The sequence below is a fragment of the Anopheles bellator genome, chromosome 2 (assembly GCF_943735745.2).
Source record: "Anopheles bellator chromosome 2, idAnoBellAS_SP24_06.2, whole genome shotgun sequence".
Lineage (NCBI taxonomy): Eukaryota > Metazoa > Arthropoda > Insecta > Diptera > Culicidae > Anopheles > Anopheles bellator.
Window position 1 is genome coordinate 68116491 of NC_071286.1, and position 19027 is coordinate 68135517.

Below are 19027 nucleotides of genomic sequence, written 5' to 3' on the forward strand. Positions count from 1 at the left end.
CCGACCGGGCATTAGACAAGCGGAGTACCGAGAGATTTATAGATACTGACCAATTTGTCACCTCAGGTTTAGTTTTTACCTTGCACAGCTTCCTCCGCCTTGTTTGTGTTCCCATGAATTTGATTTATGTAATTAGAGAGATATAATTTAATGGACTATCAAGTTGTAATACGTTATTTTCACACTTGCAAAACACACAACGGGGACGCAACGTGGGATGCTGGTCTGGCGCAATTCAATTGGTTCGGTATATGCGGGGCCGTCGTTTTCATTTTGCATAGGATTTGCTTTTATTGAATCGTTATAAGGTTAGAGTTTTACCACTAAATGAATTCTTCTTTGTATGAATTAAATATTGCATTAACACGTAATACTTGGGTAGGAATGTATTTTGGAAAGAAATTTCCTTCGAGTGCAGCTTTTGGAAGTCCTAATGTGGACGTATAATTAAAACGGATAGATACCGTAGAAATATCAAAACATATTTCATTTCATTCAGTCAATATACATGCGTATGTATACAGTTTAAAGCTAGAGTAGCAAATGTTTTCTTACACCTAAATAGGAGACAGTTTTGTTACACTTTGCTCGCCAACATCGCGTAGCTCGTTAGCGACTTCTCGTAATTGGTTCCGGTTTGGTGTGTCTCCAACGGTACCGCGGATGTCTTCCGTCGAGCTTTTCGTAGTTGAGCACTGGGTTCATCTCTTCGCCGTCGCTGCGTAGGTCACTATCCACTTCAACCTCGGACTCTGGCGATTGATTTTCTGGGGAAATCGGGTGGAAGTGAGAGAACATGATAAATTAACGATCGTGGCGTGGCATGGAATGGTAGTGCATACCTTCGTGGGTTTTCATATGGGCTTTAAGGTTGCAGGCGAGTGCAAAGGACTTGTTGCACATCTCGCAAACATGCGGCTTGTCACCTGAATGAGAAATGGGAAAAGGAGAACGAATTACAAAAACGATTTAAAGATGGAACATGGCTTAGGAAAACCATAGAGAGGTTTCTCATAGTCGATAATTGATGATAACAAAAGAGATAATTCAAACAACTCGTAGCTCTGAGGTGGCCGTCTCGGCCGCCACACGGGCACCTGACGATACGCCAAAAATCAACAAACATTTAACCAATTTTCCGAAACCGATCAATTGGCTGCGAGACAGTGGCGAGCAAAATGGCCACAGTCTTTTTAGCTAGGGGCTTCGCTAACCATTCGTTCTATCAAACAAGCATTTTCTACTGACCTTACTTCCGCACACCGTAGCAGCATTCCGGTGGTCTTTCTAGAAAAAGAAGTGGTTGAAATTCGAGGCCACATTATTTCGGAGCTATTGAAAAGTTCAGATTTTCACGGTTGGTTTGCTGTGTCCAATTCGCTTGGCGTTCTTTCGTGTACCCGGAGCTTTGTGACTAAGGCTACGAAGAGGTTAAAATACTCTCCTCAACCACACTCTGTTCTGCGGTTTGAGCGACTTGCGTTTAAGAAGCGTAAGCGACGAACCCACTCACCGAGGCTGACGGAGCCCTCGGGGCTTTAGTCCATTTATCAAAAGAATGCGAAAAGAACGCTGAAGGCTGCTACCGAACTTTATCAATCGTCTGGCCCATCCGCTCGCCCTCTCCTGCCGGCTGATGCTCCACAAGCTCTCTATAAATATTTCTCCGTTAATCGTTTTAGCTACCACGGTTCGCGTTTCGTTTCGCATCATCCGCAATATCTGGTCGCCTGGCAATGGCGACCGTTCACTGATGACGAAGGGAGTTAATTTTTATCCTCCGCACATCCTCGCGCATCCTTGAAATCAATCGTGGGCTGGCCGGTGGCGAACGGCCGCCGGGACAGGAGAATGGATCAAAGCGCGGACGACAGGTCGGGCAGAATTAACTTCTACCTCGCGCCAGTCATTGAGGGCATGCTCTTTTGATGCTCGTAGCCGCGACGTGCCACCATAATTGTGCCACTATGGTAAAGGAAAAAAAACCCCTACTGGAACTGACTCTCAGCCCGCCATGGTGCGGTACAATTCGATGTTTTACGCACTGGTCGTTGTTTTACTAATATTGACATTAGAAGCAGTAGTTTGAAGGAAATCTGGTCATGAAAGATTTTAAATGTTCTTAGAATATTTCAAACATGACTTTCAACCAATGAAACGATTATGACAATATTGACTTTTGTCCAAATGAAGGCGCAACCATGCTCTCATGGTGTGATTGTTGGTGTACCGCACACTCTTGCGGTTCTGGTGATCACTTTGATTTTGTTTTCGGGAGAAGCTAACGACGTCGCTCAGCCGCGAAATGGCAGCATCATCGTCATCAGCGCACCGCCACAGCACGCAGAACCGTCGGCACGGGAGCAACACGGGAGTTGATGGCGATCGTTGCTACCAACCCGGTTGCCTGGCTGGCCGTCACAATCGGGCCGGGAGGGCAGACAGATAAATCACGACATACCGTGCGCCCGAGTCCCGAATCCCCCCAGCGGCAACTCGCTGAGGCCCTGAGCTGGCACAGGATCAGTTCACCGCGATTGCCCTAAATTGATCGTCGGCAAAGGACGGAAGGGTGGCGCAGGTGCGCGGGGCACGGGGCAACGCAGGTGGCTCGCAGGGGATGGTTGATCTATGGAAATGGAACCGTGAGGCTCGTGTCGGTGGTGCCGGTGGTGGAAAACCAATTTAGTTTTAATTTCTTCTTCAACCACTTTCGGTTTGTTCCTTTCTCGCCTCGGCACTCGTCTCTTTCTCTCTCTCTCTGGGGCTCCCCAGGCTCGTTACTCTTTGCCAAGCACGGTGGAGGCCCCCCGACGGCTTCTGGAAACGTGTGGTAGCCCCAAACGTGGCAGCGTTACTTAAAACAACAGAACCGTCGTGCACGACTTCTTTATTCAAAAATTCGTTCCCGGGCGCTGGGGAGCAATATCCGGCGTCACGTCACGTCTCGCACGTCTTAAAAGCCTCCTTCGGACGTCGCCCCTCCACCGCCGAACTCTGGGTGCGTATTAAATTATTGTGTTTTCGTTATAATTTATATTAATTGTATTCTCGCACACTGGCGGCTCTCCGGAGATGATCCACATTTTCTGCTCACACAACACGTGGGCCAATAAGTCCGCAAGACGACGATGATTTATCATCATGTCATGATTTTTATTGTTTATTATATTTGCTTTCAACTTTTTATTATTGTGTATCCAACAAGTAAGCTAAGTACTGAACTTGTGGCGAGTCGTTCAAAATCATCAATGGATTCATGATTCAAAGAGAACTTATTGGAACTGCCGCATCCCTGGGTTAAACAAATCATCGCCAGAATGTGTTCCGCGAAACGAAGAAAGCCAAGGAGCGACAGACGCTTGATGGCAGCTCTTTGGTTTGAAAAGCACTTTTGGATTTCTTGATCCATGTGCTACCAGTTTCGGTTGGCTTTTTGAAAGGTTGATCTGTATGAACTTTCGAACGAGACCAACGCAGAGCCCGAAGAAATATCACAAAATAATGTACAAAACAGTCGCTCATGTGGGGGTACGTAAGAGCAGCAGGTTTTGGCTCCCGCTCCCGAAGATCTATCGGGCAAGGATCGGCCGCCGTAATTAATTCCACTACCACGGCGCTGCTGGGCTGCGCGGTCTCACGCTTCACGCTGTGGTTTCATGTTGCGCGAGTTTCGTCCGATCCAGTTGAGAGTGGTCCGGGCTTTCTGGTGTGCTGATTAATTATGGCTTATAGTAATTAATAGTATAAAATATCCCCCCACCAACGGCAAAGGTATGGTCGATTCCTTCATCCTGCGCTACCGTGTTGCGCCATAGAGAGAGAGAGACAGACATTGATTTTGGTAAAGAATTTTTCAGAGGATTAACGTTCAACTGTTGTGGGGTGCTGGTTTGATACAGTTTGATCCATTTGGAACCGGTTGCGTGGTTTATGTTAGAAATGTGAGCCAGCACCACACATCACTTTCCAACATGACCATAGAACCACAGCCAATTCGGCGGGGAGGTTTTGTCGGCGATTATCATTTATTTGAATGGCTCGCCCAGCGAAGGATCCTTACGCGTTTCGTCTCCCTGATGCCGATCGGCTTCCACGACCACGGGATCGTGAGAAAGAAATCATCCTAGCCTTCTAATAGAGCTATCATTGCGTGCGTGATCCGTCCGTCAACCGTGGCAGGTACACGGGATACGTCCCCTTGCGGGCTGCGAGCTTAACATGCGGAGCAATCTTGAAATTAATCTTAATCCTGCGAACCGGTCGACTATGGCTATAGGGCCGGGTACACTCGCAGTGGTCCTTTCCCGTGCCCGGCCCGGAATGGTCATCAATCAAAACAATGGCGTGAAAGTTGATTTCCGAGATGGATCACAATCGCCATCGGCTAGCGTCCTTACCGGGGTGATCCTTTGGCCTGGCTGAGGGCTCGTTATTTTATCGGGATCGTTTCAACTTCCTCAATCATCATCTCGGGCCCAGGGAAAGGAAATTGGAGTAATAAGGATGAGAGTTAGAAAAACAACATCCTTTAGCTCGGGGTTTTTTTTATCAGTTTCTCATGGATTATTAAAAATATTATCGTAGGCGAAGGGGAAGAAACCCGTATTTCCCATCAAGGACCAAGAAAGGATAAGAAGCAGACGATCGCCCGATCGTAGTGACATCGAAACCGTCCAGCGGTCGGTAATGGAAGACAACACACTACCACCATGAACCAACCGCCGTGAGCCAAAGGACGAGCGTGCAGGTCTCTCAGGGTTCGGCTATAAGAATGAAGGGTTCGCGTTTGACGTTATCTGGCCTTTTTACACATTTCTTCCTGCTTTCGCATTGGTGCTGCAACGGTTGGTTCCACCGTCATTCACTTGACTCCCAACCAGCAGTGCCCTTTTCACCGTTTTCTGTTGGGCCCTCGGAAGGGCCTTCCGAAACCGGAGTCAGATGCTTGCATATGCTAGCCGCCGCTGCTGACGCTCAATAAAGTAGGGCTAGTGTGTTGGTAAAGCCGCCGGCTCGGTTCGACTTTACGCTCGCCTTTTCTTCCGATTCCGGCCCTAAATCAACCGTATCGAAAGCCAAATGTTTCCGTTTACACGCAACCACAAGGAAAGGACGAACAACAGCATGTGCGCACATCCTTCAACTAACGATCACTCGGGTCTGGCTCGCAGGAAGCAGCGCGATCGAGGACAGGCTCTCGCCACGGGGCCCATTGCGCATGTGGTGTTGGTGACCGGAATGGTTTGCTGTTGCTTTTAATGTTCCACTAACGAACAGGTGAGTGAACCGTATTTTTCCGTTTTTCGTTCGGTTTTGGGTGCCGCAAGTCAGGGGCGGCTCGGGAGGATCTCCGCAATCCACGAACAAAGGAGCGTCCTTAATTCCGCTGTTTCATTTGGGGGAAAAAGCGCGCAAAAAGCGAACGCACTTACCGGTGTGTAGGAAGAGATGGTTCTTGAGATTGGTCTGCTTGGAGAAGCCCCGGGAGCAGATGTGACACTTGAACGGCCAGGACCCGTTGTGGACGTACGTGTGCGACTTCAGGTCACCGGGTGTCGGGAAGGATTTGGAGCACAGGCCACACTTGTGGGGTTTGTCCTGCAAGCAGAGAAAGAAAGTCCAAATTAAACCAAAAATACTACCTCCGGTGAAAGTGAGAAAATCGAGACAACGTGGACTAAAGTACAATCGTTTTGGGGTAAGTAATAAAATGCGATTTTAAAAGTATTTAGTAATAAAATACAGGAAACCCCCTCTCGTGGCGTCCGTTTTCGACGTCCTTCGGCTTTTACGACAGGTGTTGCGAAGAAATTTCCGATAGCACTCGCTTTGGTCGTCGTCCTTTTGCCATGTCAGGGCCGCTGGCCTGGGTTCATCGTTTTTAAAGGTTTCAGGGTCCACATCCTGCTCAGATGCATCGCGGCCCGGGCTGGCCAGCGCTCGAACGTGGAAGGATTGTTTCCGTTTTTATTGGCTTATGATTACCGGCAATCAACGTGTCCGTTTGATATGACGCAGGCCGTCGCCGTAATTTGCCTTGCTCCCTGACTGGCCGGTTGTGTTTTAGAACTTTTGATCGAAAGCGGCATCGAAGAGAAAAGGTTAGTGAAGACGAGAAACTTAACAGCCCGGAATACCGACCGCATGGGACATTCCGTTCGTCCTGCAGCGTCCTACACAGAGCCAGCTGTCATCGTTCGAATCCTTTGATACCCTTGGACCTCGGGGGCCCAAGATGGGTAACATTCTTCCTTTGCCGGTGCCGATCGAAGAGAAAAACAAACGATCTCACGATCGACACCGTCTATGATTGGAAGAATATTCTCATTGTGCCCTGGCCGTGCTTTTGTCTCCGCTCTGGTTGAAGACGTTCGATTTCCGTGAAATACTTTTCGGAACGAAGGGCTCCAAAACAGGCTGTTCGAAAATTCGCGGTTCGAAGGACAACTAGTCAACTAGTCCAGCGGAGCCCAGTGAGTAGCGGTGCGAAATAATGGCAATTTCTTCAAACCGAAAGCCCGAAAGAGGGGCGCAGAATGTTTGTATGATTGTTTGCCACGTTGCCTTGTCTTGTGCGGCGCAGGATCAAAGCATATTTCACTAATAGCCGCTCGTAACTCACGACGTGCTTAATCGCGGCCGCAACCCGCGGGCTGGCCATGTCGGCTCGATTCGGTATCACTTTCGATTATGTTGCACGTTGCACTGTGGATTACGTCGTTGTCGTCCGCGTACGCCGAGATATTTTCTTCCCGGACACAAGCGCGTGCACGGGAAGACTCGAGACTTGAGCTGAAAACCACCCAAAACGGACCCAATTCGACCGTTGCCGACAGCGGTACCGACTACGACCCGACTGGTGCAATCTCCGGAAAAGCAGGCTACGGCCGCCGCTGGTCCCTTTCATCCACCGCCAAGGCGAAGTGTCTGGGCGCAAGCCAGGAAGCCACAGGAAGCATGACCAACAAAACTGTCACACAGCGGGCTCCGTGGACCCGCAAAATATTGATACACTCCTAAATGGTACGGGTCATAACGTAAACGGTACCACCACCCGGTTATCTGGTGGTCTTTTGGGACCTTTCGGGCAGTGCTACCTTTTTGTTGCTTGGCCCGGTCCCAGCCCCGGTCCCAGCGTCACTTCTGGTCACTTTTGCTGGCCTTTTGCCTGTTTGGAAGGCTTTAATGTTTTTATTTCGCCATCGGGTCGACTCTTTTGGGAGCAACCGGTTGGTCCGTTTTTGTCAGGTCACTCCCGAGAAGGCTCCGTTCGGGCGCGAAACCTTCAGGAAGTCGCGCCCAGAAGTGGTTGCGTTCCAAGTGAATGTGAGTGTTTGTTTTGGAAATTGGTGCACTTTGTGGCTTCACGGTCCGCAGTCTTCGCAGCCCGATGAACGGCCCCTTGATAGTGTCTCCATTAGGAGACTTGCCCCAGAAGACTCGCCGCGACAATCGTCAGATGAGCTTTTCGGACCAAAAACCGAAAGAAAGATCGTCTTTTAACGATGGTCGTTTGAAGATAATGTTTCGGAAAATACGCTGCAGACCGCAAGCCGGTGCCCGTCGTTCGGCTCGTTCGGTATCTTATCGAAGGTCGAGTTTCATCTTTCCGATGACAAAACTTTATCCAAAGTGACCACCTCCGGCGGCTCAGCGGCGGCGGCTCTGTGTATGTAAAATATCATAAAACGTCCGCTCGGATCCGGTTCGGCTAATGGAACCGGCGTGAGCGCAACAACTCAATCGCTGGACGGGGACAGAGGTTGGCCGAGAATGGTGACAACATTGAAGTTGACTTTGATTGATGGGATCGACTCGTACCGATCGTGTCGGCCACGCTCGCTCCCAAACCGCGGACCGATCGAAATTGGGTTTTCGATTTTGGTTCGATCGGGGCGGCAGTCCGGAACCGGGGAGTCCTCGGGGAGGCAACCCGGGGAGATCGTATGGCACCCGGGGCCGGTCTGCGTGACCAGAACCGCAGAACCAGTCTAATTACTTTTTTTTAATAAATTCTTTTTAATTAAGCCCCGAACCGGGGGACACACACGGGTGGGTTTTTTTGGGGAGATGAAAGTGACCGTTCCCGAGATACATAAACGGGTTTATGGTTTTCTGGTGCCAGCCCGCGTCCCCGCGCCTGCGTGTGTCTGCGGCCGCGAATTTGATATTGCCGACTGTGGCCGGCGAGCCGAGACCCGAGGCGGTGTTTGAATGCGAGAATTGAGAAATTCTTTTTGATTGCAAATGACCAAACGGCCAATGGGGTCCCCCAAACGGTGGACTGCAGTGACCTGCAGCAGCGGAAGACGCTGACGCTGCCGACGTCGTTGTGGAAGAGAAACGGTTCATCAAGTAACGGGGTGGCAATTAAGGCAGCTAATAATCGTAAAAAACACGGACGTTGCATTTTGGCGCAAATGGGGAGATCCGCCGATGGCGTGAGAAAGAGATAGGAGGAAGCAGGAGGGAGGGAGGGAGGGAGAGAGAGAGAATTTCGCCGGGCCATAAAGGACCGATAAGGAGGGATAAATGTTTTAATTACGGACCGCTCGCGGGAATTCGGTCTTTCGGGACGCCCGATCCGAAGGTCTTCGAGGTCTTACCTTGATGTGCGTCATGCGGTGGTAGTAGAGATTGGAGCTGGCGGTGAAGCGTTTGCCGCACACCTGACACTGGTGCGGCTTCTCGCCCGAGTGTATCCGGACGTGGGTATTGAGCGAGCTGGACGTGCTGAAGCCCTTGCCGCAGACGCCGCAGACGTGCGGCTTTTCGCCGGTGTGCGTGCGCATGTGTCGCTTCAGGAGACTAGGACGGTCGAAGGCCTTGCCGCAGACCTCGCACGGCAACATGGCCCGCTCGGAGCGCGGCGCCGGGCGGGCCTTCGGCGAGGAGCGCGCGGCCCCGGCCGTGATGGCGGCCAGCTCCAGGTCGAGGGCGGCCCCGTCGCAGCGGTCGCCGGTGCTGGCCCCGGATGAAATCGAGATCGATGAGTCGTCGCCCGACACCGACTTGTGCTCGTCCTCGGCGCCCGACGGCGGCGAGATCGGCAGCATGACCCGCGACAGCAGCGACGTCGAGAGATCCAGCGGGGAATCTGTTCCGAAAAAAAGGAACAGGGATGCAGCGTGGTTAGAGAGGTACCGGCCGATAAGCGATCGCACACGGCCGATCGCGACATGCGGATTTGCGCAGGACACGGACCGGCCGAGGTCCCTAGGGGACCGCTGTCCCGAAACTGCTACACTTAACGCCTCGCTTATAAATCACCGATCATTAGCACTAATCTAGGCCATTAATTTAACACCGCTTCATTAATTGTGCAGTCCCGTCGGTCGGCCACTGGCCACCGGCAACCGGTAAGCTTCCCCTGGGCCCGGGTGACAGCGAATTAATTTCCGACTCTCGTCCCGCGCGAAGTGTTATGGAAATCAGTTTCGGGTTTAATTACTCGATCCCGCGAATCCTGCGGCTCCCGCGGAAAGGAGATCATTATAAATGTTTTTGAGTTAGCGCGGGGTCGGCTTGCAACCGGAGGTCGAAGGCTGCACCGAATGCAGCTGCGGTCCGCCGACCCGGAAAGGGCTTCCGATGGCGGCATTCCAGCGGCGGCCTATCTCGAAGGCCGATCTGCCGAATAATTTCAATTATTTTCTTGTTAAGAAACACAACACTCATGTGTGTGCGCGCGCGTTAGTTGAGCCTCTCGGTGGCCAAATCCCGAGGCCGCGGCTATTATTGATAAAATCACCATTTAATTTATTGCAAAAAATCGTCCCGCGGCCCGTGCGTGCGTGCGATCGTTCGTTGGTGGTGGTGAGCTGTACGTGCGATGGGTGAAATGAATGCTATCGCAGATGGGCCACGAGATGGAGATAGGGCGCAGGACGGCGCGCGATGGCCTTTGTCTTTCGACGGGCCGGAGGCTGGCGGAACTGTAGCAGGCCCTTAAAAGGGGGCCACGGCGGGGCTGGGGCGGCTTACCTTCCAGAATCGAGTCCATCGTTTGCCGATACAGCTGATTGCGCATCCGGATGAAGAAGAGCTCCTCGGGACCCTCGGGAAGGTAGTAGACGACCAGCTCCTGGTGCGACGGGATCGGCTTCACGATCTCGTAGATCGGCTCACCTTTCACCTTGGCGCACACCACGTTCACCTGCGGCCCGTACGTTTCCGACACGCGCAGGAACCGGATCCAGTTGCAGTGGCGCACCGTTCGCCCATTGACGGCGGTTATCTCGTCGTAGAGTCCGAACCGATGTCGAATCTGTGGAACGGAAGCCAAAACGGGGACAAATATTAGACCGAGGCCGCTATTCAATTCAAATTATGCTCCAACATAGGTCAACATGGCGCGGGAAATGCAAATCACGTATGCTCAAAACCTGCGCATTCGAAGAGGAAGTGACAATTAATTCATTTGACACGCCGAGCGACAACAGACGAATCAAATGACCACTCAAATCACCCCATTTAGACCTCCCCTTGATACCCTAATTAATGACCCCACTTATGCGCCTTAAGTGCCCTCCCCTAGCGCCGATCCGCATCGCTGCCCACCGCACGGTAAGTTACCGGAGTCGAAGCCACGCCGTTCCAGGGCTTCCCCCTCGATGATGGTGATTTATGAAAAGTTACCCAACCATGTAACCACCGACAAACGCCCCAACTGCCCATTCTGTCGAGGGGACCACGCACCGCAAGGACCCCTTGGTACGCTATGACCTGGTGCCGGTGTGAAGGTTTGTCACTTCTTCGCCGCAGCCCAACCATGGAGCCGCGGGTGACGGACGAGCCGCTTAACGAGTGTAAACATCCATCGGACCCTGTAGGACCCCTGGGAGCTCTGCGCCCTCGTCGCTGGCGATACATATCTGAGTGGGCCGGGTGCGAGCGAAAATGGCCGACCCACTCTGCTTCATTCATGATCCGATCGATACAGATCGAAATTACAAATGTTGGATAATGTGTTACGAAGCTCGGGCCAACGATCAGGCGATCGATCGACGACGGTTTAGCGAAGGATCGCGGCGATGTTTATGAATATATATGAGAGGATGAAATAAATTTCAGCTCCACGCTGTCGGTTGTCGCGGAAGCAGCGGTGAGCGTTCGTATGGTCCAGCCACGGACCGCGGCCACAGAAAGCAGAAGATTGAAGTCCGATACGAGGCTGATGATCATAATTTGCAATTTCGCTGTAGCTGATCGTCGTCCTCCGTCAACATTATTCAGCTCCCGAATGGCATCCGGTGGGTCGTAGAGACATTACCGAATCCGGCGAAGTCAACAAAAGCGCAACCGAAACGATGAACGCAGCGGAAAATGGCAATCTTTTCGAGGCTCGAGCAATTTCGGCCACTAAAACCGTGGACGGGTTCCATCATCTTCCCGAAAATAGGGGTTTTGTGCGAATTTTTCGATATCGCTTGCAGAAAGACTACACAACCGTTCGGTGGTTGATCTTCGCGATGATGGATTGAATTATTGTTCGTCTTCGGAAGCCGCGCGATGGACATTCTTCCGGCGGAGAACGAATTGCCCATCAGCGGCGTCCAGAGTGGCACCCACCGGGGAATCTCGCAGTCCCGAGAAGGTTTTATGGTCGGTTGAATTCCATTATAAAAGGAACCACGGCCGCCAGAATTTATTGGAGAACGTAGGTGAACGATGCTTTTCAAATTTACTTTCGGAATGTTCCAAGGTTTCTCCGAAAACACCAATAATTTGCCAACTCTAACATTTCATTCTCGTCTTGGCTATTTTCCATCAGAAGCGAAGATCCATAAATTTTCCAAACGAAGAGAACAATTTATTGTACGTCGTGTGCTCTACCAACTTAATGATCGCAATGAACGCTACTCCTACTCGTCTGCATTCCAACAGACTGATGATTTATTTTAGAACTGGTTGCATCCTGTGACTTCTCGCCCATGTCAAGATGTCGCGAATCGCAACGCAAAGCAATTTGCTGGACAATTTCTGTACAATTATCGAAACTGATTTATGAACGGGAAGCTCCATCTACGATTGGCGACTTACGAGTTTCTAGTTGGCCCCTTGGTTAGTTACGGAGACTCGCCCACCTTTTGATGGAGGTGAACCGAAAGCTTGAAGTATCGCTGGACTGTTGCTGAGAGGCCACTGCGCCCTGACGAGCGATGGTTTATTGATTTATCTGTTTATTGTCAGATTTTTCGGTGGAAGAGGAAACGATCGTACGCCTATTAATTTCCGAAACAGACTTCCCCCATGCTGCTGATCGGCTGATCCTTCCGATTATCCAGAACAACCATAAAGATCGATAGCAGCCGGGGCCCACGATCATCATTAAATTAGATGTGGCGAAGAGAGGATGCGAAGATCATTTCCATCGACGGTGGACACTAAAAATAGCGGATTGCCATAAAACTGACTCCAATAAAGCACGGCAACGAGCGTCGATTTCTCTACGGGCGTCATGATAGTCGTTTATACGATCCTCGGCAAGATTGGGAGATTCGTCAGCAACCGTCGGTCAGCAGGGAGTAGACGTCTAATACACATAAATTTCAATTTGCTTCGGTGAGACAGTGAAATCGTTGGGATTTTATCAACTCCGGGACAAAACGAAACCATGCTGGGACTGCCATGCGATCCACGCCGCGAGCTGAAACACGATCCGGCACAAACTACTGTATCGGAGGCTCCTCAGGCAACACGACAAATGCCTCATTTCAACTGAGTTATTTTTCTCGCTTCAAGAAACGATCGTTTCAAATGTCGGAAGTCAACGTCACTAAAAGTAATCGCCAACATTACATTTCTTCTTGCGATACATATTTTGTGTGTTCGAAAGAACAATTCGATGCGAGGTGAGAGAAAATCAAGATATGTTAACGCTAAAGTGTAATAATACTCAACAGCAGCGATGAGGATGAGCACGATTTTCGAATTTCCATGATTTGTTCAGAATGAAGCGCTCGGCACGCGTCTCAGCAGAGAAGCCGAGAGAAAAGGAAACAATTTAGACGTTAGTTTCCCGGTCCGCCCGAGAAGATGGGTTAAAGATGCTCCGAAGATGCGAATTACCGATTTCACTCCCGAACAAAAGAATCATAACTCCTCAACAAAAGCCCTGACTCATTTTCGGTAACGAACGCCGCGCACGGGAACATTATTGGATATTCTCTCTCCAGAGCAGACCAGACCGCGTCCGGATGTTAGAACCGCGCTGGGCTGATTAGCCGCGATGAGTATTCGGATTTCGGACGCCATCCCAGACCACCGGCAGAAGTCGTGATCAATTTATCTTCCAAATTAATATTTATTAGTTCTAAAACGATCGCCAAACGACCATGGGCCATGGAAGAGGAACAACAAGCTCCGGACCCGACAAATGACACTAATTTAGAGCTTCCTCACTTGGGCCGAGAGCCGAGAGGTATCAAAGCTTCTGTGACCTCCGTAAATCTTCTCGCGATGGACGCTGCGACAGTCAATTTGAAAGTCAATCCCGAGAACAAGCTCCCAGTCTTGCACGCCGATGGAAGCAGATTCCGTTTTAATTAACTTCCTCCAGGTAAACCGCAGAACCGGCGGCAGAAAAAGGCTCTCTTTGGGGCTGGCTGCCCGGGTCGTGATGTACTCGGACCAACTCACTCCCGGACTTCGGGGATCGGAGTCGGGGATTCTGTTATGCAAATGAACGGTCGGATCTTTTATCTCGGAGCCACCGGGAGCAAGCAATGCTACACAACAACTGAATTTGGGCTCTAGTGTCACGCTCCCTGGGCGGGAAGTGATCCCGGAGACGAGGAATAGAACAGGCCAAGGGTGGCATGGTGGCGCAATTAAACCGTTGTAAAAGCACCTCCGTACAGAAGCTGGTCTCGGCGACCAAACTGGTTGCTGATGGCTTTATAAACGATTGAGTTGTTCAAACGATGACCCTAGCCCGGGGTTCCGTGCTCGAAGCGGAGGCCCCGTGGCTTCCCTCGAATTGTGCAACGGCCGAGGGTGATATTGGCGTGTCTGGCACGAGGTACAATATCGTCGCCGACTTCCAGCGCTGGCCATTTCTTCGCTCGTCTGCTCCCGAGTGGTCGGCGCATTTTGCATAATTAAGTAATTGTTTAATTACAAAACTCGAAACATGCCCGATGGTCAGGCGATATCGGATGCAGAAGAAGCGTACTCTCGCGGAGAAAGTCCCGCTGTTCGACGACTCAATCCCCGTTCCGCAGGCCGTTTGCGGTGATTCACGGCACTCATTTACATCGCGCAAGAATAAGTTGCAACAAGCGCATGGAGACGATCTGCTAAGGGTGGGCCTTAAAGTCGACTCTTTATTTGCACAATTATCATAAAGATCCCGAGTGTATTTGTGTGCGTGCAGGACAGTGGGGTCTTTGAGCCTTGCCAATTCAATAACCATAACTGTCAGGAGCTCGAGCGGCGGAGAATGCGAGGTCCAGATCAAACGGCATCTCCGGCGAGCAGCTCTTTTGCCGGCAGCCGTTACGCTGCGACTGCAACCGGATGAGGCCGATTATGATACGCGACGTGGACACTTTGACGTCCGCCCAGCAGACCGACCGCTTGCACTCAGGGCTTGTCTGCGGTTCCCTTCGCTTCTCTCTTTCTTATCCTCCGCGACAGCTGTCAGACGGCCGAGGATCGATATTCCGAGCGTTCTCACGCTTCTTCGCGATCGACCCGCAATGCTGAGATGGTCAGAACCTGATGCTCAGGACACTGATCCTAATACCACAATTTATTGACCGTCGAGAGAGTGACCTTCCCCGGGAAAGGGTATCGGTATGGCACATGACTGCCGAAGGAAGGTATCGGTGACGTTGCGCAAAGAAGGGAATGGTCCCAAGGCTGAGAAGAGCAAAAAACCAAAAGGATTCGATTTCGGAAACCCGATCCAGAAAGTGAGGTTAATACCTTCTCGACCGAGGCCCGATCCGGAGATGATCGATGGACAAAAGGTGAAGGCATCAAACGTCATCTGTCAACCTGCGAGAAAGACGCACAGAAGCAAAGTAGGCTGCGAAAGAGGTCAAAGGGAACGGCCTCGAAGGAGTAATTAAAAATCAATCAGCCAAAAGATGAACACGTCGCATTCCTCTTCGCTTTCTAAGAGAGTTGAACGAAGGATAACGGAACTCCTCCTATTTTCTGTGACTTGTTTTGATTAATACGTTGGCGCTTCTGCGCAAGGGCTTCTGGTGTGGCCACGGATGACTCAAGGAGTCTGCTTCCTCCAAACAACATCCCTCAATCACGACGAAGTCCCCAGAAGAGGCACATTTATTCAGACTAGCTCGGGACCTTGCACAGAGTCACGGTGCGTCGTGTTGTCCACGCGTCTCGAAATGCACTTTGCATGTCGATCGGACCATGCACTTAGGGCCGGCAATGGCGTCGTCGTGTCCTCGATGTTGGTGGCACGCTGTGCCGAGAAAGAATATCGGACCAAGGAGTAGATTTGCTACGCACGTTCATTTGGCGCCCGTCTCAAGAGCAAGGTGTAGGCATATCGCCCGCTTGTCCAGTTGTCCAGTTGTCATTGATTAGGTTGTCACCACGAAACAGCGACCAACGTCGGACAACGCTAGACTGTGGGAAACGAATAAGTAATAAGCTGCCTGAAGGAAGTTGCCCAACTCGAGAACTGCGTTTTGTGTAGGATTAATCGACCAACGAACCGCTTTGCCGCTTTGCCGAAGAATTTACGACTGCCAATAAGACACCGAGGCGGCCATAAAAGCTCGATCCGTTCGGCTTCTCCCAAATACTTGACACGCCTCGCACACAGATTCGAAGAAGGATCGTTTGATGATGCAACCGTTCGAGTGACTGCGGCCAAAGCGCATCGAAAGGTCATCAATTAGCGATCGTTCGCAGCGGTAAGGCTCCGGGCACTCCTCGATTCGATCCTCGCACCTGCAAACGACGTGCACTTAACGATCCTTTTCCCCGTGGCAGGCTTTGTTACGGTTTCGGCCTCCTTTTCCGATCGATCACCGGCGCGGACCTTTTTCTCCTCTTTTAGGGCCATTATCGGCGCCATCTATCTCCGAACGGCTCAGCATCATCCGTTCCCGTTTTCTTTTTCGTTTCATTTCTTCGCACGGCTCGATTTGAGGTGCCATGTGACCGCGCAGATCACCAAAGTCCGAAGTGGGGCCACGGTTCAAGTTCAAGATTGTGAGACAATTTCCGACGCCACTCCGACCGCCTTTTCCCAGAGTCAGCCGCCCGGTCGGTTGGGTCATTCACTTGAACGCCACCCGGGCGCCCAGCTGCGACTTAATTGCATTTAATTATGTGACTTTTTTGCGCCGCACCGAGCCAACGATGACGTTTGTCCCATAAATGAATTATGCAAAATCGTAATCGCGAATCACGCGCTGGGTCTCACTCTCGCTGTCTCGCTCTGGCGCCTGAGTCGATCAGTGAAAGTAATGTACCCGAAATAGTTATCCCTGTGCCCTCGGTCCCACTCGGTTCAACGGTCGCTTATCGGGCGAGACTTGATTATGGAAATTGCACGTGTCGTGCGATGTTCACGGGGAGCGTGATATGCTTCGGAGCCGAGCAAAGGTTATTGCCACCTGTTGCAGAGGCTCACCCCTGGCCGCACGAGCCCCTGAACTTGCTCCAACCAACGGAAAGGGGAGCTCAGCTCGGCACGGATAATTGATGCAGTCATTTCTATTTCAAGCTTGTGTGGAATTTTCTCTATTATTCAATTGCGTGGCATCATAATTCTCCCGCCCCGTAAAGGGTGGCTCAACCACGACCCCGCGGGGCAGGTCTTTGCCGCCGGTCTTTGTGTTGTTAAGGGCCGCTGCAACAAAGAGTGGCATGAAAAGATGAAAGAGAAATGGATCGATCTTCCCAAAGTGGGAAAACTGTACCGCAACGCATCGCCTTTCTTTGTAACCGGTCGCCAGGTCTGAGTCGACGGCCAAGTACCGGGAGCCCCCCCGCCAGGCAAGTTGTCGCGCGTTGCGCGAGTTGTTTGCAGCTCGTCTTATGATTTAATTGCTTCGCCCGAGAAAAGCTCGCCCGACACGATCGGGAAACATATGGGAATGGGCTGAAATTGAAAGTACATCCATTGCACCCGGTGGCGGTCGGCGTTCATATGGAACGTTGCATTTTTAATTGATTTGTGAGTGCGTTTTTTTTCTTCCTCTCATCATGGCTCTCACCAGCCCCATGTTGGGGTTGCCACCGGTCGCGCAGATCAGTCAAGGGGTTGGCGAGGAGATAAAGTGTAAATGAACTGCTGATCGTTACGTTGATTAATTGTGGAACGGGTTTGACGAGACCGGCCGGGACGTGCGTCTCGGTAAGGAAGCGCAACTAGAGGGGACTATCGGGCCACTATCGATCTCATTAAAGGGCGATGTGCGGATCGGCAGCACCGATCGGTGAACCGATCGTGCCGTGACAGCAGTGATATGCGCATGGCCATTTTTTGGACAAACCCATCGCACCGGTGGATTTACATAAAATGCTGGAATCAGCACTAGGAACTAATGCAACACAACAAAGAAATGTTTCCCACGTTTAGCCGAGCAATCGGAAGGCAAAGTATTGTGTAATTCGTATTCATACGGGCTCGGGTTTCTTGCTGGTGCGGACACGGTGGGAATCCCGCACGAAAGTCCTGCTATGTTCGGGTAGCTGACCACCGCCATCAGCTATCGTATAGTAAAACGGTGGTCGGTACTGGCCACACAACCCTCATATTCATCGCATTCATCAGCTCGGATGTAATTATAATTCTTACAGCACTCTGGCACCCCCATGTCCGGGCGCGCTGATGTCACGTCATCAGGTACAGCGCTCCCTCACTTGACCGGAACGATCTTAAGAATATTTTCTGTTTTCTTTAGCAAGGGGCGCTCAGGTTGGGAGCGTCTTGGCGGAGTTTCCCACCGTCATGGGAGGCTGGTCAGAACTGGGGATTCGTCGTCATCGTTTGCGTTCCACCCGGCTGCGCACAATCGCGCTGCTCACACGCTGGTCAGCGAATCAAAACGCTCGCCGCACGGAGCGGCATAGATGATTTACACTAGTTCCCGCGTAGCTTGTTGCCGCGAAAATGGCCCCCGGCCCAATCCAATATGGTGCCCAACAACAATCAGCAACAACAACCAGCAACAACGGCAACTTACGTCTTGCTCGGGCAGGCTGGTAAAGATGGCCAGCTTGTCGATCCGTACCGTGCCCTGGAACGGGTAGCAGAGGCGTCCCGGAGGAATCGGCACGCTGGACCAAACGGTGGCCGTCTGTTCGGGCGAGTGACGAGCGCCGACACCTGTCACTGCGAGGGCAAATTCTTGCGGTATCAAAACACACGTCTCCATCGTCACGCTGGACGGGCCGGGGTCCACTCGGGGCCACGGCCGCGGACCGGCGGGGGGACCGAGCTTAATTAACCGGTTATCAATCACAATCCCTGACGTCCGGACTACGGCCCGGTGGCAGCTGGCACGTTAGTACGCCTTGTTGCTGCTGCCGTTACCACCGTTTTTGTTGCTACTCCTTGGCCCCTTGGCCTGGCCGGGTTTGGTTTGTTTTATTCGTTGTTTCGAAACCTTTCCTTCACGTTCACGCCGCGCGCGCTCGAACTGTTTTTATTTGGCTGCCACTTTGAGCCGTGCTTTGTTTTTACCGTTGTTTTTGTGTTTGCCACTTCCTGCGGGCAGTGGTTTGGCTGTTCGCCTGACAACGAAAGTGTGATCCGTTCACGTTTTCCAACGCACACACACCGATACACACACGCAACACCCTCGCCCTCTCTCTCCAAGCACAAACACGCACGATCGCACACCGTTTTTTGTCTAGGTCCCCGGACGCGATTATCCTTATTAAGTGCGAATACAACTGGGGCGCTGTATGTGTCTTGCCGCAGGGTGAATCGTATTCAAGGGGAGAAGAAAGTGCCGAGGCACCACAGCTGTGACACTCGATCGATCGAACTGTGGCACGAAACTGGGGCGGAACACCGGGCCCCGCG

At 51.5% G+C, this 19027-nt stretch overlaps 1 protein-coding gene across 1 annotated transcript; it reads right to left on the minus strand.

The window, feature by feature from the left end:
• Nucleotides 1-609: 609 nt before the first annotated feature.
• Nucleotides 610-18374, minus strand: LOC131210960 (zinc finger protein 177-like). The gene is made up of 6 exons (XM_058204294.1): nucleotides 18183-18374; nucleotides 9988-10270; nucleotides 8610-9100; nucleotides 5436-5601; nucleotides 843-926; nucleotides 610-767 (listed from the first exon to the last, which is right to left on the minus strand). The coding sequence occupies exons 1-6, from the start codon at nucleotides 18372-18374 to the stop codon at nucleotides 610-612; spliced, it is 1374 nt and encodes a 457-aa protein (XP_058060277.1).
• Nucleotides 18375-19027: the final 653 nt, after the last annotated feature.

Coding starts and splice junctions, on each gene's coding strand:
- LOC131210960 (XM_058204294.1), bottom strand. CDS start 18,374: ATGGAGACGTGTGTTTTGATACCGCAAGAATTTGCCCTCGCAGTGACA. Junction 9,101..9,987: donor GATGGACTCGATTCTGGAAG/GTAAGCCGCCCC, acceptor TTTTCGGAACAG/ATTCCCCGCTGGATCTCTCG. Junction 5,602..8,609: donor ACCGCATGACGCACATCAAG/GTAAGACCTCGA, acceptor CTCTGCTTGCAG/GACAAACCCCACAAGTGTGG.